Source organism: Gobius niger (assembly GCF_951799975.1).
Source record: "Gobius niger genome assembly, chromosome: 3".
Taxonomy (NCBI): domain Eukaryota; kingdom Metazoa; phylum Chordata; class Actinopteri; order Gobiiformes; family Gobiidae; genus Gobius; species Gobius niger.
Genome location: NC_136854.1, coordinates 11548996 through 11573342, shown reverse-complemented (window position 1 = coordinate 11573342; position 24347 = coordinate 11548996). Strand labels below are relative to the sequence as shown.

Below are 24347 nucleotides of genomic sequence, written 5' to 3'. Positions count from 1 at the left end.
AGTAGCCAATGAATGAACCACACTCCCAGGTCCTATTCGTTTGTAGATCAGTCTACAAACTACACCAGGCAGCAAGAGTAGCTACCATTATGCTAGCCTACTACTTTGAAATCAAAGTACCCAAATGGCCTAATTGTAAAAATAAATAAATAAATAATAATAATAATAGTTTTTTTTTTTTTTTTTTACTTGAGTAGGCTATATGAACATTGAAAATAAGCGGCGCCCCGCCCAAAGCAAGGGGGTGTAAACCACTCAGCTTTCAATGCAGCTGAGTGGACAGGGTTATTAAGGTTGCGGAGTCTTGATCAGTGACAGGTCCAACTGCCTGAGGGACATCTTCGTCCACTAGGCTGTCAGGACGCTGAACTCTCAACTTTCCCCCCTCTGCTTCAATCAGGAAGGGGATGCTCTGGTGAAATGTTTTTTATTATTGTTAGTAGTAGTAGTATTAGTTTTACATCAGGTGTTTGCATTACCTATTTACTTTATTTTCATTTTTAGAATTTTCTTCATGAATCCTAAAATCTCATAAACCCAGCATTTGTATACAAAGTGAGAGTTAACCAGTTGAACTCCCAGCTCCTATTCATTTGTGGTGAGATTGAGGAGATAAACCAAAGTCAATAAAAGTCTGTAGGCCATCACGCAACAAGCATGTGACACTCATAAAAACAACTTGTGTTTCATCCGAGGCCTCGGTCTAATTTGCTTTGGTTCAACACTGAATAAAAATTAAAATGAAATGTGAAATGCCAATGTCACGTGATGAAAAGCCGCTACCTGAGATGGCCAACTAACTAAAGTTTATTATAATTATAATTATTATTGTTTTTATTGCGCGCAAAAAAGGGGGAGCCAGTAAATTCAATTGTTTTTGTTTTGTTTTTTGTAGCACCAAGTTTATTGGCATATTTCACAACTCGCAGGGTCACTTTCACAGAAATGCGAGAACACAAGCTTGTAAGTTCATGAAATTGGGACGATGCCCAGTGTTTTTCCCACAGATGTCAAATTTCAGGCTTATACTCATAGACAAAATGAAAAAACCTCAGTCTTGGGGCCTTTACTGATGCCTTTCACAGTGTGGAAGTGTCTTGCCCAAGAACACAACAGCCGTGTTGAGAGGTAGGAACTGGACTGAACCACTAACCTTTGGGTTACAAGATAACCATCTGAGTCACACATAAACTAGTGGTAAATGGTCAAGGACATAATTCCAAAGTACTACTACACTTGAAAAACTAGGGTAATCAAGTAATTCTGAAGTAACATTTCTTTGCAATTAGCCTATGGTTTGGTGTCTTGTATGCCCTACAATGACCCCACTTCAGGCCAAAAATAAATGTATAAACGGAAATCATCTATATTCCTTGTAATAATGATAGTAGAATAATTGTGAGTGAAGGCGCACTCCTAAAATAGCTCGGTGCGCTCTGTGGCGCTCGTGCGCACGGACATATTAGGACCGCCTATATTAAACACGTGGACACGTGACAAACCCTCCCCCAAACAAACTTTCATCAGTGCGCATGCGCCCCGGTGGCAGGTTACACGAGTTTATTTTCAGCCTTTTCTTGGAGACGTGTAAAGTGCTAATAAACTATCCGCTATAGTCCGACACTTGGAACCCCGGCGGCCCTCTGCAGTTATGTGAGACAAACACGAAGGCAGACGTTTCGGACACGCCACGGTTTGGACATTGCAATGACGTGAAATGGTGCTGCGTGGTTTGTTGGCATTTCCAGGCGGCTAGTGCAGAGATATCTATGAGGCTAGTGTAGCTAACTGTAGCCGAGCAGCACTGCCACAGACCCGGGTTGTGTCTGCTGCCACAGGACGTCTGCACCGCCTTTAGTCACAAGGTTGGACAATTTACCAACAACACTTCTGCTCAACTAACCCCGTGTTTTTGCACTGACCGCGTGATATGCGTTTGCAGCTAAGCTAATGTTAGCCACTCTGAGAAGAGGTCAGTTCCACTGGAGCCTGAAATGTGCCCTCAGCCCAGAACTCAAGAATGAGTGGCAGCCGCTTCCTGCAGGAAAGATGCTTATAATACTACAGTGAGAAACCAGCTTCAGTGTTTGTTTACTAAAAGAGGTATCTTATTCACAACTGTTCAAAAATGTAAAGTGTTTTCAAAGCTGTGCACATCTTTTTGGGTACGCCTACTCTTACAACACTCTTTACGTCGCCACAAGTTGTTGGATTAATTATTAAGCAATATGTTTTACTGTGCCACTCATATGTGGACTTTGACACACTTGTCATGAATTGGTTTAGTAGTGAGAGCGATATAACAGGTAAAAAGTAACTACAGAACTACCCGAGTAAAAGTATTGAATACTGCCTGCATTAGATCAGCTGACTGACTGAGTCCTCCTGAATCACTAACTGATCGCACTATAGACTGTGCAAAGTCTTCTTCAGCACAACACACCAGTTTCTTAGACTGGTCTGACCTGTAGTTGTCATGTTTAAAGTTTGTCTGAGGCTTTCTTGACCTCTCCATTGATTGAACAACCTGGTCATTCAATAATCTACGAGTCTGCTGACTTTTCTGAACACACAGTAGTCACGGGAAGCTTTTCAGTCAGTGTGAGCAACCAGGGCAGCTCAGTCTTTTGTAATGTTAAACTTGTACATACCCAGAACTGTCACCACTGTCATTACTCGACTGGGAACGCATCTTCCTGACTTTTGGCCATTTCCATCTGGCTTTATTTTTAGTTTGATCCAACTCCAGAGCAGGAAAAACGGCCTCCAGTGTAGTTGTAGTTAATGGTTTCCCCATCATATACACATCAGAGAGTTTAGTGGCCTCTCGGTGTGTTTTTGACTCCACAAAATCAGAAATTTTAACCTAGTATGTGTAGCATTTTGCGCAGATGCCACTTTTACATGCAAATTATGTTCACGTGAATTCAATTATCTTAAAGTGATTTCTAACCAGGCTTTGACATCACGCTAATGTGATCGATGGTTGAAAACCGCCATCTTTTGTGATGTTTTATAGAGGGGGTATTATGCTTTTTTCAATCACTTAGCACCAGTCTATAGCACACTACAAACCTTCTGTTGGTCTGTAAATGCAGTAAATTAGAATAACTGCCTTGTATAAAATTGCTCTCTCAAAATGGCTGTAGTGAATGTCTTGAAATAGGCCTCTGTCTCTTTAAGAACCTCTGACCCTTTCTGACACGCCCCCTCCACACGCTGTCTGTGGCATCAGTGGGGAGGGGGTTCTGCTGAGGAGCAGTGGTTGGTTACTCGGCTGGTGACGAAAGCTCGGAGGCGTCTCCAGGAGTTGGGGGCGTTCCTAGGAGGACTCAGGAAAACCTATCCCTAAAATGGCTGCCATCAGAGTTTTTACAGATTACTCAAAAATATGTGAATGTGCCAAGGCAACACTTCAGGCATGTTTTTAATAAGGGAATGACATAATAACGTGATGTAAAGCTTGAAAAAGTAGATTTTGCATAATACCCCCCCTTTAAGGCTAATGCCGACAGTTTTAAGAAAAATTCTAAATTTGACACTGAGGTTTTCCCAATTTTCCCTCTTCTCCCGCAGACGTCCCCCCCCTCCCTACCATGGCCAGCAGCGGTTACTCCGACCTGCGAGACAAGCTCAAGTCCATGACCCCGCACCGCGACGAGCACAAGAACAAGTCGGCGTCCGACCGCAGCAGCGACAGCGGCAGCACACGGCAGGGGCACAAGCGCAAGCACAGGCACTCCGACTCCGAGGACGACTACCGCAGCGACGACAGCATCGAGCACAGGGAGCAGGAGGCCCACCGCGTCAAGAGCAGCATCCAGCAGAAGAACATCTTCACCCCCGAGGAGTGCGAGCACATCGAGGCCAAGATAGACGAGGTGAGGCTCACGTGCCACTCGGAGAGACTTGGTGGCCTCCGTTTGAAATTTGGACATTTTCCAATTCTAGAATGTGACCACTCTCTTTGGGGAGGAGACACATTCAGTTTGTCGGCTTTGGGCACAATAGCCAAAGGTGCGTTCCAAATGATTATGCAAATGACATTTTTCAAGATTTTCTAAATTGTCAACTCAAATGAGAGTCAGCATAATTTTCAAGTCTTTACCTGGTAGAGGATCATTTAAATGTGGTGGAAAACATTTCCTAGTGATAACAGTATTTTTTTCAAAAATAAATATAGTAAAAACCTCAAAATCTACTGTTCCAAATTATTATGCAACTCATCGTTTCAATACATTTTAAAGCTTGTAATGAACTGAAAATGGTCATTTGTTGATTTTGTAGCATTAGGAGGTCATATTTACTGAAATCAAAAGCTATCAATAAAAAAAAATCTTCACAGGTCAAGTTATATTTTACCATAGGAGCCCTTGTGTGATAGCAGCTTAAACAAATCTTAAATCCATTAAAATTGTGAGTTTTTGGACAGTTTCTGTTTGGATTTCTTTGCAGGATGTTAGAATAACCTCCCAGAGCTGCTGTTTGGATGAAAACTGCCTCCCACCCACATAGAAGTTTTTTTTTGTTGAGGCTTCAAAGGTTCTCAGGGTTGAGGTCAGGGAAGGAGGGGGTCCACATCACGAGTTTCTCTCCTTTTATGCCCATAGCAGCCAGTGATGCAGAGGTATTCTTTACAGCAGGACATGGTGCGTTGTCATGATGAAGATGATCATGTTAGGAAAAGCACGACTCTTCTTTTTGTACCATAGAAGAAAGTGGTCAGTCAGAAACTCCACATATTTTTCAAAGGTCATTTTCACACCTTCAGGGAGCCTAAAGGGGCCGACCAGCTCTCTCCTCATGATTCTGTCCAAAACATGACTCCGCCCCCTCCTTGCTGACGTCACAGCCTTGTTGGGACATTGTGGCCATTCACCAACTATCCACTACTCCACTGATCTGACCATTCAGGCACTACATACACGGCACTCATCAGTGAACAAGACTGTTGTGAGTCTTCATGTATTTCTGAGCCACTGCAGCCGTTTCTGTTCTTGAGCTTCAATGAACAGTTTAGGGGAGGCCCGGATAGAAGGTTTATGTATAACTGCAGCCTCTGGAGGGTCCTACACCTTGATGTTCGGGAGACTCCAGAGGCACCAGCAGCTTCAAATACCTGTCTGCTGCTTTGTAGCATCTGTTCTCTTAACCTGATGTGTTTGTCTGGCAGAAACCGTCCATATTGTGCCTTTATCTGCTCAAATCCGTGTGTGCTGTGAATCAGTCACAAATCTCATATCTGTATGATGATTACGCTTAATCTTTCATGAAATATAAATATTTCACGCTTTTCATCAGCAGAGAGACCCTTTTTCTTTCCCATATTGCTTGAAAATGATGATCTGCTTAATAATGTGGAATGTCCTTTTTCAGTAGTTTTTCCCTTAACTGGGCTTAACCTGAAAACGAATCATCCCAGGTCTCTGAGATTAATGTCAGTGATTCAAAGAGCCCTGAGACACAACACCATCCATGAGTTTCATTAATAATTTTTTTTTTCCTTCACCATTTTGACACAAAAATACAATTTGCATAATAATTTGGAACGCAGTGTACAGTTAAAACTTTCATGACAGTAAGCAGTCAAAAAAACAACAACAATTATTTCCATGAGCTGTTTGGGAAAATGATGAGCAAACATGTCAAGGAACGACAAAGCCTGTCCACATTTGCTACAGCTGTTTCCTGTTTGGCGATCAAACTAAATCAGGCTGCTGGTTTAAAAAGCATCTGACACTGTTCAAATAGGATTTTCTTTCAATTGAATCTGCCAAAACAATTGTAATTAGTTGTGATTGGACACATTCCTCCACTGAGTTTGAACACATGTTGGGCCCTATGTCAAAATGTATTCTGGATAAGTGCTGCTTACGAGGATAGACTGACCAAAGCGTGAGCGGCTCTGCATAAGTGGTACTAGGAAGCAGGTTAGGAGCTGGCTGTGTTGGAGCTTTAAGCACATTCATGAGGAACAGGTGGAGTCAGCGCTAAGCGGCAGGAGACAGTCCATGTAAATATAGTTTAGTAGTAGACAGAAATTCATCATTGACACATCTTAAGACATTCAGACCATATACAAATATATTTCTGATGTTACGAGATAGAAGGGATGAATTATGATTTATGGATATTTTTTCACGACACGTTCTTAAGTGGGGAAAATCCTTTGCAACTTCTGATTTTGGTGAATGCCGACTTGGAAGGACTGATAAGTATACTTCACCACCTATCATGGTACATTCAAAATAGGCTACAAGTGATATTACCAACTTATTTCTGTATAAAGTCATCTGTAATTTATTACAATTATATTTACACTAGCTGAAACCCGGCCTTTGGCCGGGCCTCGCTAGTCTCCACATTTGATATTCAGAGATTGTGAGTGACTACAAAGAAATGTCCAACCCGTCACACAGTTCAGCTGTAGACCAGTGGTTCCCAACCCATTCCAAAAACTATGGCCACTACAAATGAGTAAAAGAATGAAGGCTCAAAAAAATTTCAAACAAACTGCAATTGGAGTGTTTGATGCACCCGTGCTCCTCTCTTATAAAGTACGACAATATTTTCGCTAAACTCGGGGAACAGGATTCAAGAGACAGTGGAATAATTATGGATAAATATTAGTGGTTCAGCTGTAACGGTTTGGTTCACGGTGCAGGACCCGTGGTTTGGTGCATCACGGTAGTGTACAATAAAAAAAAAGAATGAGTAGGTTTTGAACTGAAATAGCCTAATGATCGTTATTAGACAGTATTTATAACCTTACAATAAAATTGGCAATGCTTTCAAAGGTGCTTTAGAATAAAATGTACCTCTGGGCTCACAATACGTGAAAGCAAAATAGAAAACAAATGGTACAGCAGCAAAGGAAAAAAAAAGGAAAAAACTACGCAGTGCAGGCCATGCACTCGTTAAGTGGTTTCATTTTCGCTTTGACTCACACGGAGGATAAATCAGTCGGAGCAGCGCGTGTGATTAGAGGCTCGTGTTAGAGCAGGTTTTGGGCACGCACGCACACGCACACACATACACACACGCACACATCGCCCTGTTTGGATGCGCGCACACGCACGGCAGTCAGATCGCGTGCACGCGCGTTTTTGTGACAGCGGGTTGTCCTCGGACAGCAGCACCGCGGTCCATATGGACCCGTGGCCAATGCCCGCGACCGGTGGGACCGTCACGTGGGGGCCGGCCGCGGATGTCCACGCACACACTCAGTACTGTCGCCAGGCTTCCTGGTGTTCCCAAACGGTCTCCCATCCCAGTCCTAACCAGGCCCTTCCCTGCTTAGCTTCGGAGGAACGGTCTCCCATCCCAGTTCTAACCAGGCACTTCCCTGCTTAGCTTCAAAGGCGGTATGGGAAATAAACATGGCGGCGCCCAGGCGGCAGCCATTGAGATAGCGTTTTCTATAATAGATTCTGGAATGAATTAATACATGATTTAATGTGTACAAATATATATGACTCAGAATGTTGGCTTCCATCAGGTGCAGGATTTTGAACCGAACTGGAGATTTGTTTTTGCATAAGAGTCCTCCTGAGTGTTCTTAGGATTGGTTCTTACAAAGGAACGTTTAAGTCAAGGCTTTCAGGTTAAGATTTTTGGCATTCACAAAACTTAAGAACACATTTGTGCTTAAGAACGTGTTGTGAATGGTTGTGAATGAGGCCCATTGTGTGTTTAAGGAAACCTCAAGCCCATGTCATGTATAACCTGCACCAGCCACGCGTCAGGAAAATGTTGTGACACACTGCGTCTACTTAAAATCTGTGATGCTTCACTATTAATTATTGAGTTTGCATTTCTTGCTTCCCTCTTTAGAGTCGCCACTCGAGTTTTTCTCTCGTCTTATCTTCCACAGAATCTTGCCATGGTCTGGAGCAGGTTAAGTGCTAAGAGCATGTTACCATAGAGTTTTACACACTCATTCCACCTTCGTTGTGCTGCAAATTGCCTCGCTAACCCTCTACTGTAATGGAGCTTGGTCGCATAGGGCCCTGCACCAGCAACAGTGTGACTAGAAGGACCTTGTGTATAATTGGCTGCTTCACATGTTGTACTTTTGTTTGTCTGCAGGTGGTGGCTAAAGCCGAGGCGGGGCAGTACCGGGAGCACACTGTGGACCGAGCTCCACTGCGTAACAAGTACTTCTTCGGTGAGGGCTACACGTACGGCGCGCAGTTGGAGAAGCGCGGCCCGGGCCAGGAGCGGCTCTACCAGAAAGGCAAGGTGGACGAGATCCCCAGCTGGGTGCACGAGCTGGTCATCAAGAGGCTGGTGTCGACAGGGATCATCCCCGAGGGCTTTGTCAACAGCGCCGTCATTAACGACTACCAGCCTGGCGGCTGCATCGTGTCCCACGTGGACCCCCTGCACATCTTCGCACGGCCCATCGTCTCCGTGTCCTTCTTCAGCGACAGCGCGCTCTGCTTCGGCTGCCGCTTCCAGTTCAAGCCCATCCGTGTGTCGGAGCCGGTGTACGCGCTGCCGGTCAGGAGGGGCAGTGTCACCGTGCTCAGGTGGGCAGGATTTGCACATATATAGGTGGTTCAGAGAGCGCACGCTCTAGGGCTGAACATTATCAGCGTCACGAGCACTGACTCAACTGACTGACGAGCATTTATTTGAGCTCCGATATTCCTGTTGTTGAAAAAAATGACCAAACAAATGTGCGTTTGCTGTGAGCGGCTCAGCTCCTCAGACCTGACTCTTGCTGGTTCAAATCTGATTTTGTGCCAGCCTTCAGCTCTAGTTGTTGTTTGGCTTTAAGTCCTGTACATGTAAGGAAGACTTGGACTGACTTGAGGGAAACTCTAATTCAGACCTGAAGCATGTGCTGTAGATCGTTCTCCAGCTGTTCGACTCATGTTTATCGTTATATTCCAGTGGTTATGCAGCAGATGACATCACCCATTGTATCCGGCCTCAGGACATCAAGCAGCGGCGCGCGGTCATCATCCTTAGAAAGTGAGTTGAATAAGCAATGCACACAATGATTGTAGGGATGCACGATAATATCGGCCGCCGATAATTATCGGCATTTATCGGCATTTTGGCGCCATCCCCGATAAAGCCGATAAAAAAAAATTCGGCCGATAATTCGGCCCGATAATTATAAGCTCAAATTACATTGAATCTGCGGCTCCAGCTCGCTGCCTTTCTCTCGGCGGCGCCGCCCCGCACGTCCTGCAGCCCGGAGCTGCTGCAGACTCAGGACAGCACATTTACAGCAGCAGATATACGCTCTCCACGGCCGACTTTTGCACGGTTTTAGCAGAAAAATACGACGAGTATTCCAGCGAAACAGCGCTGTCAGGCGCTCTCCGGGAAGGAAAAGTTTTTCGACTTTTTACATCGAAGTAACTTCAACATTAGCACCGCAACAAAATGAGAAAAAGACGAGGAAATGCGAACCGCGGACCCGCTCACGTAAGTGAGCATTACTGGAACACAGCGGGGCCTGAACACACATGTATTATCTTAGCATTTCTGATCAAATAAACACGACAGCCCCGCGATTAAAGTGCTATGAACGAGAGAAGTTTTACATTGATGAAATGAGCCACGCAGCTATGTTTTTTTTTTTTTTTTTTTACCACACGAGGCACAAATGCATAAATGAGCCCAATGCAGGATTATATTCCAGCATTGTAAATAAGAATTCATTAGTATGATGTCAACAAAAAGAAAAATACTAGGAATTAAGCAGTTTTTTTTAAAATAAGATGTGACACAGATGAGCAGAGTCAGACCTGCTCATGATGGAACTGTAAAAAAAAACAGAGCTTTAGAAAAAGGTGGAGACCCAAACCCAAAGTAAAACTCATTATTTGATTTATATTTATACACTTGTATATTGCTTGGTAGAGTTAATACATTTTGGGGAGAACTGTGAACTGTTACAGTTACAGCGAGTTCTTGTCACAAAATAAAGTGCAAATATATATACATAATTATCGGTGTCATTATCGGTTATCGGTATCGGGACATGCGGAATTATCGGTTATCGGTTATCGGTTCAAATTGGCATTATCGTGCATCACTAAATGATTGTCATGTTATTTGTTTGTTTGGCTCCCCCTGCTGGATTTTATGTGACATAAAGGCCGAAACCTCCTAAATCTTCTGTATCTTCTCCCAGGACGCGACCCGACGCTCCCCGGCTGGACTCGGACAGCCCCCCTCCAGAGAGGCCTCTGCCGCTCAAAGCCAAACGCTCCCATCGCAGAGCCGACCCCAACGCAGCTCACAGGTAGAGCAGAGCACATGCTGCATAAACACGTCAGACCAGGAAGTGTTCTGTGACTGTGTAGTGAGAAACGCATGTAACACGTCATGGCATCATTGTTATTGGTCATTACTTCAAATATGTATCTGGAATAAACAACACGCCTGTTAACTGAGGACAGTTTCACTGCAGATTTGGACAAAAAACCTAATTTCTGACTGAAATTGTGATAAATTTTATACAAAGCCTGAGTTTTCTCTTTTTGTTTGACATCACACACAATAATAAGTTACTTTGGGTCCAAACTCTTGAGTTCCATCGATAAACACGGCAAAAAACTCCTGCTCAAATAACAACAGATAAAAGGCCAAACATTGTTTTGCACCTAATTAGAATAATATATCTCACCATTTCTCCTGGCAAAATTAAGATCTTTATATAAATGTAAAATAAGCCTTGATTGTCCAGAGAAAATGTGATATTTCTTTGTGATCAGATGTTTAAAAAGAGCTCTACAGCAGGTTAAAATCAGCTTAATCCCATTATAGTGAATAGAGCTAAAGTTCAGTTGGACCTGGAAGCAGAGTGATGACATCATCACAGCCTTCTGCTGGTAACCATCATGGTACTCACTCATTACATTTCAACTGAAGTCAGCAACAACATGCAAAGCTGCAAGAGGCGTTTTATGTTGTCAGTAAAACATCCTTAGCCTGCTGTAAAGATGTTCTAATTACACATACAGCGATAATCAGCCGAGGCTTTTTTTTGACCAACCCGCTCCCTGATGAAATGATAATTACCCAGTCCGACCTGCAGATCGTGAGATTACTAGTGGTGAGAATAGTTTTCAGTTGCACTGCATGAGACACACAATGGTGTTACATTTTGCGTGCAAACCAAGGCTTTTTGCGCGTGGCCAAGGCAGGGGGAACAGAGAAGAGAGCAGGCTCTGGTATTGAAGAGCGCCGTGCGGGACAGAAATGTGATCAAAACACCAGCATGTGCCCCCCATACCCCCAGTCCCCCCCGTGCAGCGCAAACATACATCATTTCACCATTCGCCATGTGTGTCTGTTCAGCCACGTACTGCACCAGGTATGAAGCTGAAGATCACACCGAGCACCTCATTAGCACAAACGTTCTTGTCAAAAGCTGGATTTAGAAACACATGGGGCCCCTTGAGTGAGTTTGTAGTGCGACATGATTCTCCTGCAGAGAGAGAGCAGCCAAATGCAGGCCCGATCATTCTGATTGGCAAAAATGTCTATAATGGTGGAAGTGCAGACATAAAAAAGAGGAAATGAAAACTTGTGCGGTTAGGTTACCACAGTAGCTCAAATCTCAGCACCAGTGTTACAAAGGTTCATCGTGTCAATAGTGAGGCCTGTCCACGCTCTCGTTGCCGATCAGAGGCCAGAGTCTGTTCACGTCACACCAGCCACGGACGCGGCTTTGGCCACAGACTGAGGTCTGTCCCAAAACCTATAGCTGGTCAGACCGGTTTGGCCCTGGCCTTTATTATGGAAAAGCTCGCCTAACCGGGCTGAGGCGCGCCTGTGTGTGGAAAGGGGGCTCACATGTTCCACGTTTTCTGAAATCTCCTAATAATATGACGTAAACTAAATTAATTTTCATGTGTCTGGTCCGCAGGCCCAGAGTTCTGGAGATGGACAAGGAGGAGAACAGACACCCGTCCCTCTGGCGCCCCCCTCGGGAGCGCTCCGACAAGTACAGGAGGAGCAGCCACGACTCGGACAAACGCCGGGAGAGCTCCGGGCGCAAAGTCAAAATCAGACGCCACTGAACTGTCCCACCCCTCGGCGACGCACACGCTCACAAAGTCTTCACACCTCATTCATACTTCTATTTTTTTATGTAGCTGTCTGAAACCGGGCTCAGACTTCAACATTGAATAACATAGGACTAAACAGAGGGGAACGAACACTTCCCGAAGTTTTCAACAGTGGACACTCGTCGCCGCAAAGCCGTTTTTGTTTCCACGCGAGGCTGAACATGAGTTGTATATTTAAGTTCACACAAACTAACTTCATTTAAGCTTTGAAATGTATTTTTTTTGTATCCAGTTGTACAGACCTTGGGTTGAAAAGAGATAAGTTGTACATATTGACTTGTACTTAAGAACACTACGCTGCAGTGGAGCTTGTACAGTTGTTGTATAGTGTTGATTCTTAACTTTGGAAGCTGATGCAGTGGACTCTTCCCTTTACCGTGCCATTGTGCAGGGCCTGACATGCCCTTAAACTTACCTCGCCTCGTCTCACACTCTCCTGCAGTGTTAATTCAGATGACCAATACAGACATGGGGGGAAAAAGGAACTAAAGCCACAATGCGGAATATTTCACCAGATATTTTTTTTTCTTAGGGGTGTTTTTGTTGGAGAAAAATGTCCAGCTCGTCTCCATGGAGATGTTTGAATACATTAAGTCCCAGCGTAATTGCCATATACATTTTTTTTAACGGTAAATTGAAGGCAATGGAGTCGGCATAAAGAGGACTTCAACAGGGGGAGTAACGAGCCTTCTGATTGGCTGAGGACAAGAACCACTGATATCTGAAGACTTTGGAAATCTCAATTTGGCCTAAAATTTGACGCGATGCTTTTACTTTGAAAACCCACTGTGAAATAAGTGCGTTCGAGCGCCTGTTTTGAGTTGCTCTGGCGGCGGCGCAAGTAACGTGAAATGTTCCACAATGTGGCTTTAATGAAGACTTGAAAAGAACTAAAGGATGTCACGGACTAATAATGAAAACTGCAGCCCTAATTTTGTTTACTGAGTTTCCTGACATTTAGACGACTGAAACTGGAGGATTAGTTGGAGAGAGAGAGAGAAAGACTAAAATGACATTTCAGTGAGTTGTCCGCATTAACACTGCTGTCCCGTTAAGGCACTACGCGGTGAGGATTCGGATTCACGAAGCTCGGGAGTAGCTTTGTTTGATACCAAGTTGCTTTTACGCATGAGGCACGTTTTGCTGTTCGGTAATAAACCCAAACATGTGGAAAAAGAAAAAAAATTCCAAGTGTTTTATATGTCACTTTTTATTTGCACCTACCATTGACCCTTAACGTGACCAGTGGGGAAAGTGGAAGTCCTGGCTCTGAGAGTTTGCTCAGCGTCTCTCTCTTCACTTTCAGTACGGTCCTACAGAACACAACATACATGAAAAGCTGCTGTCCAACATCTTTCCACATCTGAGCAAGATTTGAACCCACAACCTTAAAGATTGCGGCCGGGCACAGGCCTTCTTCCTGAGCGCTCGAGCTACTGAGCTACTGCTTGAGGCTGTGGGTTTGACTGGAACGTTCCGCGGTGTAGTTTTAAAGTGACAGTCTGTAAGATTGCAGAAACGGGAGAGTGAAACTTGAAAAACGATGAAGTTCCGTTCCTGATTGAACCCGAAAGTTTGCAGAATGTAAACTATCAAGCTCCTCCCCCTCCCCTCCGGACTCACACTATAGAGCTCCACTGTCCCGCCCCTTGCGGTTTTGTTGCTCCGGAAGCAAAAAATCCCTGTCTACACTTTCCAAAAATTCAAATATTAAGAGTCACCGCAAAAGCTACTCAGCTATGTAGCAATTCGTGACCATAAAATGTTTCATTTCAATCCAAAAAGAAGACATAATGTTGAAGAAAAGGCAAAGGTACAAGGCTGTGACATCATTCACTTCCTGACTATAGAAACTCCGTATCCCAAGAACCATTGCGACATCGCACCCGCTGGTCAAGGCAACGAGGTTTTCAGCAAACACGGTGAGTTTTTTACTTTGCAGACAAAAGTTCTATATTATTTCACTATTAATCTGAGTCAGGCTAATTGGAATAAAAATGATCGGTACTTCGTTTAATTGTATCGTTGGGAATATTTTTTGGACGTTTTTCTGACCATCAGTGTTAGATATGGATAAAACGTCAACTATCTGCCTGCATTATGTTTTAATGAATTATAATATGTTGTCTACATTACAATAAATAAATACGTGTGGGAACGTGAATCTCCACCATTCAAAAGCCTCGTAGTAGATCATGGGACTACCGAGCATTCTGGGTAATGTAGTTCTAGGACAAAGGCTCGCAGTTAAACTGTATTTTTTCGTAAACTAGATCGATCTCATACGTGCTTTTTTCACCTGCATCTGACTTTGCGGTCGCTTTATAACCACAGAGCTGGATTCAGCCCAAGCTGACGTAGTTACGGAGTTAAAGACTTTATTCCAAATCAATACGGTCTCAAAGCAAGGGGAATTTTACTTCCGGACCGAAGAGGAGGCGGGACTGTGGAGCTCTATTCACAGGAACGCTCATTTCATTGGCCAAAGCGATGGCACCGGGATTCTAATTTGTGTCTGAGATCAACAGAGCAAAAAAATTATAGTTGCTAAATGTTATACATTACGTCAAATTGCTGGCCCAAACGGTTAATTATATGCAATTTGTAAAATATTTAAACTTGCACCTGATCACTTAAAAGAAAAGCAGGTATTATAATCTTACCTCGCCATCTGCAGCATGATCTGTGCATTATTTCAATGTGTATATATATATATATATATATATTTACCACAAATACAATGATTATTATAGTTTAGTAAAATTATAAAATCAAAGCCTTTTTATTCCTCATGTTTACAGTTTAAAATGGGTTTTACAGTTCAACCGTTCACATTCCTGAATGTTATGAAATACAGATAGTAACACATAATTTACATACAGTGACATTACGTATTTAAAAAAAAAAAAAAAAGTAATATTTAGTCAATCATCTTCAAAGAGACAAAGGCATTATACAAATATAGTATTGTACAAGGCAATTTATCTTATTTACAGGTATATCCCAATATGTAAAAAATATACAAAAATCTGATATGAAACACGATCTACATATAAATCAAGGCACAGGCCGATGCAGCACATATAAGACACTTTTCAAATCTACTTCCTGTGCAAAGATCAACCTGAATGCGTTTTGAGGGAGAGTGACAGTGAGCTCAAGAGGAGGTAGGTCCTTGTCTGTGTCGTGATGCTATAGCATGGTGATCTCACTAGGGGGCAGCGTGAGCCTCTTTTCGCGCACTGACATCATGTTCTCCACCTGCATGGCTACGACTCGGCACAGCTCCAGCCCCTGTGGGAGAGAAGTTCAGAGGTTCAGACAGTTCACAATTCTGCGGTGGCTTCACAAAAACGTCCAATGCAGGATTTGAATATAGGGCCTTTAAGATTTATTAAAGATTAACATGGTAGGAAAAATAAAAGTGTTGGAAAAGTTTGCATTGTTTGCAATAAAAAAAATAAATCAAGTAGCCTACAGGGTCTTTACGTTCATAGTTTGAGCAGGCCAACAACAGAGAGCTACCTTCCAGTTTCCACCTTTTGTGGATCAGTCCTTTACTTTATTATTTTTGTTGAGAACTTATTCCTTTGACTCCACTACATTAGAAAGATGAATACCGTAAATGCTCTAATATAGGCTGGGGCCTTTATTTACTCAAAGGCATCTCGGACCAGGCCTTTATTGGAACCAGGCCACAATTAGAGACAGGCCTTTATTTCTATTTGAGCAAAAAGGACGACCAGGAAAACGAAGAAAAACGAAATTTGTGTCCATTTGCATCTAAAATATTAGGTTCATTTATTAATTAACATTTCAAACCCTCTCCCAGCGGCTGGAACATTAACGCCTTTTATTTTGTCGGGACAACAGGAAGTGTTTTGTTGTTAGCGGAGCATTGACATCAATGTCACTGCAGGTTTCTGTTTCGTTTTTACCATGGACCGGATTATTTGTTGTTATCTTGTGTAAAAGGCGAGTTTAGACGGAGCGTTTGTGTTTGTGATCGATCATGAGACTGACCCGAGAGAAGACGAGACACTCGCGCTGATCAGAGGAGTTATTTTGAGGCGTGGGACTTACCTGCACACGGAGCAGCTGGACGTGCTTTGAAGACGCGATGGAGACTTTATTAAAACCCTGGAGGGTCACACAACATTTGTTGCTTGCCCTGTTTCCAAATATAGTCACAGGAGGTTTGAAAAGTGGCTAAATCTCTGTCAAAGTTACTCCTCTCCGCAGCGTTCCCATCGGCCCGGGTTCCCGTTTGTTTACTTCCTGCACGTGGGTTATCATTTACTCCAGTATGAGACAAATTCCTAACATGGGGATTATTTCTACCGCTATAGTTTCTAATAAAAGCCCGGCCTGTTTTAGAGACCGGCTTTAATTTGCCTCCGCCAGCCGCGAACCCGGCCACTGTTAGAGACCTGGCCGCTAATGGAACACAGGCCAGTATTAGAGAATTTACGGTATAACACTTCCAACTACACCACATTTCTATAAAGGCTCCATAACAGTAGGTGGCGCTGTGCGGATGAACACTCAAATGCCACCGACTCACAACAAGGAAGAAGGTTTGTCCCCACGTCGTTGCCGTATTTCGGGAATGAAATGTTCACGTTTTTTTAAACTGCAATCACTTCATTTGGAGAATCTTCTACTCTGTACTTTTACTCAAGTAATAAACTCAAGTATACTCTGACCACCACTGCGAACCTGTGAGAACTTCACCTCTTAAAGCAGTAATAAGTAACTCATGCCCCTAGAGGCCATAAGCGCAACTGCAGGTGTCGTAGCATGTCGTGTTTTTTTTACTGATTAATTGCCCGTGAGAGTAAATACTACGCTGACAGAAAAGACAAAGAGACAGAGGGATATTGTACATCCAATTACACAATGGAGATAATTTTTTTTTCACTCAATCTAGCCCGCTGTTAGCTTTGCCCGTTAGCCTGTTAGCTTCTTCTTCGTGATTCTATTAGTGTGTGTTGGTGGCTCCGGTCCGGTGGCAGGCTAGTTGCAAGTGTGGTTTTCTGGCCAGAGACACCGGGGGGAGATGAAAGACCCTCCAATCATCCCGTTAACACTTATTACCCCCAGAGGGACTATCTAATCTGAAAGTTTACAGCCTATAGGCCAGTGTAACGCCTCATTTAAATGGATTTGCCGCTTTTAGATTTGGGTAAGGTCAAACTGGAGAAAATGTGTTCGGCTCAGGTGGGGGTTAAGAGGTTAAACACAAGCAGGCGTACACAGAGGTGGGTAGTAAGTGCAACATGAGTAGCTATCTGAAGTAATGGTACAGCATCGGATTGAAGCAGGACTGGACTGGGGGGGGTTCCCGGTGGGCCGACATACTTTTGGTCAGATCGAGAGATAAGCCTGGTAATACGGGACACTGGCCCACAATGAGCGCAAAGAGCGGTTGGCATCCCTATCATTATTTAGATGCAATTACACAATTCCTTCACTACAGAGATGTAGCGCCTTTTATGCCCTTCTGGTGGCGCTTTCTTGAGTTATGGTTCCCAGATAATCATGTGTAATGAGCAATAGGCCTCTCGGACATAACACATCATATTTGCCAATATAAGAGGAAATAGTTTATTGTAGCTCCCTCCAGGGCCCATAGAACGTCAGACCTCTATTTTTTTTTTATATCTAGGCAAATCTATGCGAAGAAGTGCATGTTGGGAGTTGTCCGGTGACTCCCTCCTGCCCCTCGTCTCAGTAAGAAATAGCTTCTAGTTTCCATTGAAAGGATTTACAATGTTTTGACCTTTTTGGGATTTCTATTCTCACTAACATCTCTCTAACTCCGTGGTGAGTTTGACCATTTCATTGCCTAAATCTACCGTGCGATCATTTGGTTGGTTTTGAGAGGTTTATTTGTGTTGCAGTCGCGATAGGAACCTCATTAATGGAACGCACATTTTAAAATTTAGTAATTTTACAAAAGTTCCATCAAGTTGTAAATGACAAGAGTAAAGTGTTGAGTGCTTTGAGGGGTTAGCTTGAGTTCGGCAGAAAGAACATACAGCTATTGTCCTCGATTCGTAGATTATACTGTTTTAGTTCAAGCCAAGGACTTATTGGTTTGCTCATAGCCTGGACTATTGCTTTGAATATGTCTGATTTCTTAGATGGCAGCTCTTCACCCAACAGTCCCGGGACGAGTTTTTCTGCCAGTCCTGCCCTGGGTTGAAGTCTTTCTTGAATGAACATTTCAGCTACCCTATGGAGCGTTCTTTATGCCAGTAACCCCGGCTGTTTAGTTTTACTGTTACAAGATTCACTATTTTTACAAGAAATATCGATACACAAACCCCCAAATCTCCTGGCCGGAGAGTGGACCCTATTGTAGATGTTGTAGAGGAAAGCTACAATAACACACAGGGAGGGAGAACATCCAAACGTGAAACAACAGCACCACACCTGCTCGAGCTGCAGCTGCACCACCTTCTGGGAGTTCATATCCCCCACCATCAGGTCCACGTAGGGGTAGCTGGTCCCGGCGCTGGGCCTCTGCGTGCGGCTGGACTGGACCTCCGCCAGGGGGACCACGGCCATGACCTCCTGCGTCACAGAGACCACGCCCATCAGCGCCACGTTACAGGAGGACATCACGTGGGATTAAACATGATGAGAACTTGAAGAAAGGTTCTGTTCCCTACTCAAAAAAACAGACCTGGGGTTGTATTGATCAGAATTCCCTGCATTTTGTTACATCATACAGGGACATTTTAAAAGCCTATTTCCCCACACCTTCTGTGCTCCAAGTGTGTTATTCACGCCGGCATGGATTTGAGCTGAATACTGTTTTATACCGCGTAATAACCACTGCTGCCTTCAGAGGGCGCTCCATGCCAATTGAAATCCTTGCTGTCTTCTTCTGCACGGACATCAGTAGAGGACTCTCGTTCTGTTGGCCCCTTCCCAAACGAGCAGGTCGGTAAGATTTTGCCAAACCGGATGTGCGTCAGCGTCCGCCATGATAAGAAGCGTTCGAATCGGGCTGTCAGTGAGGAAGGAGTCAGGGAAAGGAGTCTGTATGCTAACTATCGTAGCCACTTTAGCATAGGGACCTCTGGTGCTAACTAACCAGTAATTAGGAGCTATGTGCCATCCCATAAGCCACTGCGCCAACTTAAATCACATGGCTAATTTGCTACTGTAGCTTTATGAAACAGCTGTTGAGATAAAACAAGGCTAAAGGGAAATGTCATGTCTCATCTGGATTTTTCTTTTTTTTTTCTCCTTAAATGTCTTCATTTGGACACTATGTTGTTGCATGAGCAATACAGTAGGTGGCGACATGCGCTTTTGTTTGGCCTGCAGTCTGCCAATAACCTAAAAGAAGAAGAACAGCAGCTGTTGGTGATGTCACTTCCCCTTCCCCTGGGTAAGGACGGTCGAATTGGGGAAATGCTGCTGAAGCTCTAGTTCACTAACTGCATAGAGATCTAACAGTTGAAACCATGAAAGGTTAAGGATCAGGAGCTGGGGTTTGGACATAGAGGCTATAATTTGATGGTTTCGGACGCAGCCTGAGACTACACAGGGTCATGTGACCTGCGGCGAGGTGGAAGTTACTAACAGAATAAACGCATGACTACATCTACTATTAAGTTCACCAAACTCAAGTAAAAATGGATTTCTACAATAAAGACCGAGCAAATTCAAGAGAGAGTTAAATATATAGGGATGAGATGAGTATTAATCAGTTTTATCAAACATGGATTTGACATTAAAGTGGACAAATCATGCAAATGGGGCTTAGAAACAATACAAACATTATACACATTATTTTGGTGCATTGTTATTTTACATTTTTAAATTGTAACTTTGGTCTGTAAGAATGAAACAGTATCAATGAAATTCAGGCACAAGAGCTGGTGACAACTCTGCCTGGGGTTATTCCAACAGCTGCCTCCCCCTGCTGGCTAGTCTCGCCAACCAGACTCCGCTTCTTTACAGAAGAGGGTCTGGCAACACTCCACTGCGCGCTTTCGAAGGAAGTGACGCAGCGATATGGAGCTACCGACCAATCAGAGCAGCTCCCTGAACGGCCGTCACGTTGTTGCGCCTTTGTTTTGTAGTTTTTCAACACAAGCAACCACTTCACGTAATGCTCCGGTTTGCTTGTATTGCTATGTATATGCTTGTAAGTTTTTCTGACATAAATGACAGAAGTCATTTACTGAACTCCATGTGACAGGAGCGCCATTGTTAATGTCCGAATGACGACAACTTTCTTGTCGCTGGCTGTTTCTCAATTGCGAGGAACCGTCCTCCGTTTGGCCACTTCGTTGACGTCCTCGGTGGCGGCTCCTCCAAAACGAAGCGGAGTGTCCTCTCTCCGCCGCCTTTGAGCTCAAATGGAACGGCCTCCGGAGCGAGCGGCTGCGTCCGGTCACGTGTCAATCTATGCTCATTAAAACAACTGTTTTATGAATAACAGAGGCCAGGAAACTGTTTATGTGGAACACAACTTTTTTAAAGTGAGTTCAAACTAATAAAGTTTTGCGAGAAAAGAAAAAAGAAACTATGCTGCAGTGCATCATGGGTAATTTCAGCTCTCCGAGGCAGCGGAGGATCCACTGCTGTATCCTTCGTAAATGAGCCAAACGGAGGAGTCGAGCTGCGAGGGGGCGAGTGGTCCAGGTGAAATGGAACACCACTTGGCGGCGCTGTGATGACGCGAATGACGTCCGAAGTGGTCGAGACGCCGAGGATCCTGGCAATTGGGAAACAGCCACTGTTTCTGTCGTCACATCCGCTATGTTCTCATTGGCTGCTATGCGCTTCGGTTGTCCCACATTAGTCCCGCCTCCAGCAGTAGCTTTTCTACGACAGGGTCGCCAGACTAGTCTCCTGTTTATTAATTAATAAACATCGGAGATTAGTCTGGATGCCAGGCTACCTGCTGGCAGCTGTTGGAATAACTTAATTGAATTCAATTTCATTCAAAAATGTGGAAGACAGTTTCAGGTTTCAGAACAAAGCGCTGACACAGCAGAGGAAGAAACAGCTCAATTAAACAGGATTAACCTGAGGATTACTCAAAACTGCGTGAATGTGGTGAAATACGACTCAAGGTCTGTGTTTGAAGAGGGAACAATTTTGTAAAAGGGATTTTGAGCCAAAAAACAAGTTGATGTTGCAGGATATGTGTCCTTTAATTAGGAAAACGGCTTTGATTATCACCTTTCTGTACCTGAGGGCGGTCGTTTAACCTCTTACCACCTGCCTAAACCAAATGCATTCTGTCCTCTTTGGCCTGTGTAGCACCTCATTTGAAATTTATTTTAATTTTTTTCAATTTTGGTCACATTTTTGTTGAGTTTTTGTAATGTTTTTGTTGAGTTTTTGTCACTTTTCTGTTGAATTTTTGTCACTTTTCTGTTGAATTTTTGTCACTTTTTGGTTGAGTTTTTGTCACTTTTTGGTTGAATTTTTGTCACTTTTTGGTTGAGTTTTGTCACATTTTTGTTGAATTTTTGTCACTTTTTGGTTGAGTTTTTGTCACTTTTTTGTTGAATTTTTGTCACTTTTTGGTTGAGTTTTTGTCACTTTTTTGTTTACAATCCATCCTTGTTTTCTTCTCATTTTTTGTGGCTGTTTTGGTGCTTTTTTCCCAAGAAGCTTTTTGATTAGGGTAAAGCCAAACTGGAGAAAATGGAGAAAATCCGTTCAGGTGGGAGTTAAGAGGTTAACAGCTCAAGCTAAAGGTCAGCAGCTAATGCTAGCACCTTTACACAGTAACGTTTTTTATTAAAGTGGATGATTCTTGAAAAATACACTACAAAATGGCATGAGCACAGTATGGAGGACTATACCCAAACCTGAGTAAAGTGTGGTCTGACCCTTAACCCCTTAACTCCTACCTGAACCGAGCGCATTTTCTCCAGTTTGGCTATACCCCAATCCAAAAGCTTCTGGAAAAAAAGGTGTGAAAATAGCAACAAAACTGAGACGAAAACAATGATGGAAATGTGACAAGAAAGTGAGAAAACATTGACAAAAAAGTGATGAAAAATTGATGAAAAAGTGGCAAAAATGTCACAAAAATGTCACAAGAAATTGACAAAAATGTACGAAAAAAAATGACCAAAAAAAAGACAAAAATGTGGAAAAAAAATTACAAAAATGTGACCAAAATGTGATAAAAATTTGACCAAAAAATGACAAAAATTTGACAAAAAAAGGACAGAAATGTGACAAAAAATGACAAAAAAGTGACAAAAAAGTTACAAAAATGAGTTGAATACCCAACAAAAAAATGATGGAAAAAAAATCTGATGACGTGAGGAAAAAGATCCTCTCGGTTCAGGCGGGAGTTAAGAGGTTAATATCCTGAGCTTCGTCTGACCCCCTGAATGACCTTTAACAGTTTCTTTTTCCGCGGGACATGAGGACACTGCAGTTTGCGCTCACGTGGGTGTTCTTGTGCAGGAAGTGCAGGCCATGCTGGTTGACGGCGATGATGCAGGGGGCGTAGAAGGAGGTGGAGCTGCTGCTGTGGATGTAGAAGAAGGACGAGCCGAACATGGGGAACGCGCTCACCAGACCTGGCAACACACAACATACCCGACTCAGATCACAAGCACAGTATGATGATATCGCAAACAAACAAAATGCTCTCGTACAGGTTTAAAGTTACCGTTCGAAGCCCTCCCCTCCTCCTGACCTAACATCGCAGGATTTTGGCAGTGAATATATACAGTAGTAGGATCTGGCAACTCAAAAGTGTGGGGCTCGCTCCTGTTCCTCCAGGATTTTGCACAATCGATCTGTGAAGTCAGTGCGTTATTGCTCTGCGCTCCTCCCGCCCTCTGTCCTGAGTCTCCTTCTAACTGGACCCTTGTTTGGCTTTTATCTGAGGCCTTTTCTTTGCTGCGCAGACTTATTGTTGAACCAGAGCTCAATGAATAAAATGAACCGAGCGTTATCTGCTCTGTTCTCCATGGAGCGCCTCGTCCTGGCCGGTGTTTTATCACACACAGAACACAGACTCTTTATAGCAATGCCTATTTTATGTCCTTTTCCTATTTCCCCATAGTCTTTCTTTCTAGTCAGCTGTTAAGAACAAAGAGAAGAGTCAGTTCATTGTAAAAACAAGCAGAGGAAAAATGGCCCATAAATCAGGCATTATCATTATTATTATAGCTCGCAACAAATCCTGGAGAGACTGATGTTCACCTTACTGAATGGTGAATAAATGACAGTTGGAAACATTGAAAGGCTATGGGGATGTAGTATATGGTACAGCTCTGTTGTCTTTTTGCACCAGGGCTTTGAGAGATTCTCCACATGTGCTTTCCCTGGCAGAAGCTGACTGAATTAAACTGAATAACAGAGCAATATTTTAATATACTGCACTCCGCAACACTGTTCACTTCTACCTGAGTTATACTATAATGAAGTAAAGCACCCTTATCAACTCAATAATGGCTGAGTCAAAAAAGCTTCATATTGATCAGAATAATTGGAAATTCATTTTGAAGTTTAAATTTAAAGGGGCTAGATGCAAAGTTAGCCATTTTATACTCACTACTGCCACCTCAGGTCACACGTGTAACTGCAGCTTCTATATTAACCTCCTGCATGACGGCACTTGGGACCTGAATTCACTTTTTCAGTGACAGTGCAGGATTTTAGAGCCAATTGTGGTGAACAGGTCTGAGCTCATTCTACATCTTAGGACATTGTTGGAACATGTAGGGGGAGGAAAATACATAATTTTAACATTAAACTCTGTATAGTCCCTTTAATTTGTTTGTTTTTAAATATTTCTAAGCAATCATTTTGCTCGTATCGGACAACTCACGGACCAAGAGACAGAAGTCGTCCCTGCACTCTTCCAAAACATTAAAGATGGCGGCTGATCCACTCATTTCTTCTGCTCTTTCATCTGTTTTAAATCATTTGGAAAATATAAAATCTCTAAAACTGGAGCAAGAAATAGCGTCGGAGGCGTTCCTGGTGAAAAAGAACCTTTTTGAAAAGGCTTCCTGCCGCTTGTTCCTGAGGTCATATCCACCATGTCTCTAATTGGTTGATCCCGTCTGTCAATCACGACCATCGGGAAACTGCTGAAATCGCAGCATTACATGTATACTTGGTATCACAGTATTTAATAAAATATTGTAGAATTATTTCAAAATGTATATTCAAAATGAGTTACTAACAATCTAATAAAAAGCTGTTTATCGCACTGACCGCTCTGATTTTGGACAGTTTCCACAA

At 43.2% G+C, this 24347-nt stretch overlaps 2 protein-coding genes across 2 annotated transcripts in view; one reads left to right on the top strand and one right to left on the bottom strand.

Moving 5' to 3' along the window:
• Positions 1 to 1538: 1538 nt before the first annotated feature.
• alkbh5 (alkB homolog 5, RNA demethylase) lies at positions 1539 to 12604 on the top strand. The gene is made up of 6 exons (XM_079553821.1): positions 1539 to 1865; positions 3577 to 3881; positions 8089 to 8531; positions 8899 to 8979; positions 10154 to 10264; positions 11894 to 12604. The coding sequence occupies exons 2-6, from the start codon at positions 3597 to 3599 to the stop codon at positions 12045 to 12047; spliced, it is 1074 nt and encodes a 357-aa protein (XP_079409947.1). The 5' UTR covers positions 1539 to 1865; positions 3577 to 3596; the 3' UTR covers positions 12048 to 12604.
• Positions 12605 to 15075: 2471 nt separating this feature from the next.
• The window catches only part of myo15ab (myosin XVAb), a 125365-nt gene continuing 116093 nt past the window's right edge, over positions 15076 to 24347 (bottom strand). Inside the window, exons 72-74 of the mRNA XM_079553628.1 lie at positions 22536 to 22669; positions 18534 to 18674; positions 15076 to 15389 (exon numbers count right to left, since the gene is read on the bottom strand). Of these exons, the coding sequence (XP_079409754.1) occupies positions 15288 to 15389; positions 18534 to 18674; positions 22536 to 22669 (377 nt within the window). The 3' untranslated portion in view covers positions 15076 to 15287. The remainder of the gene's footprint in view (positions 15390 to 18533; positions 18675 to 22535; positions 22670 to 24347) is intronic.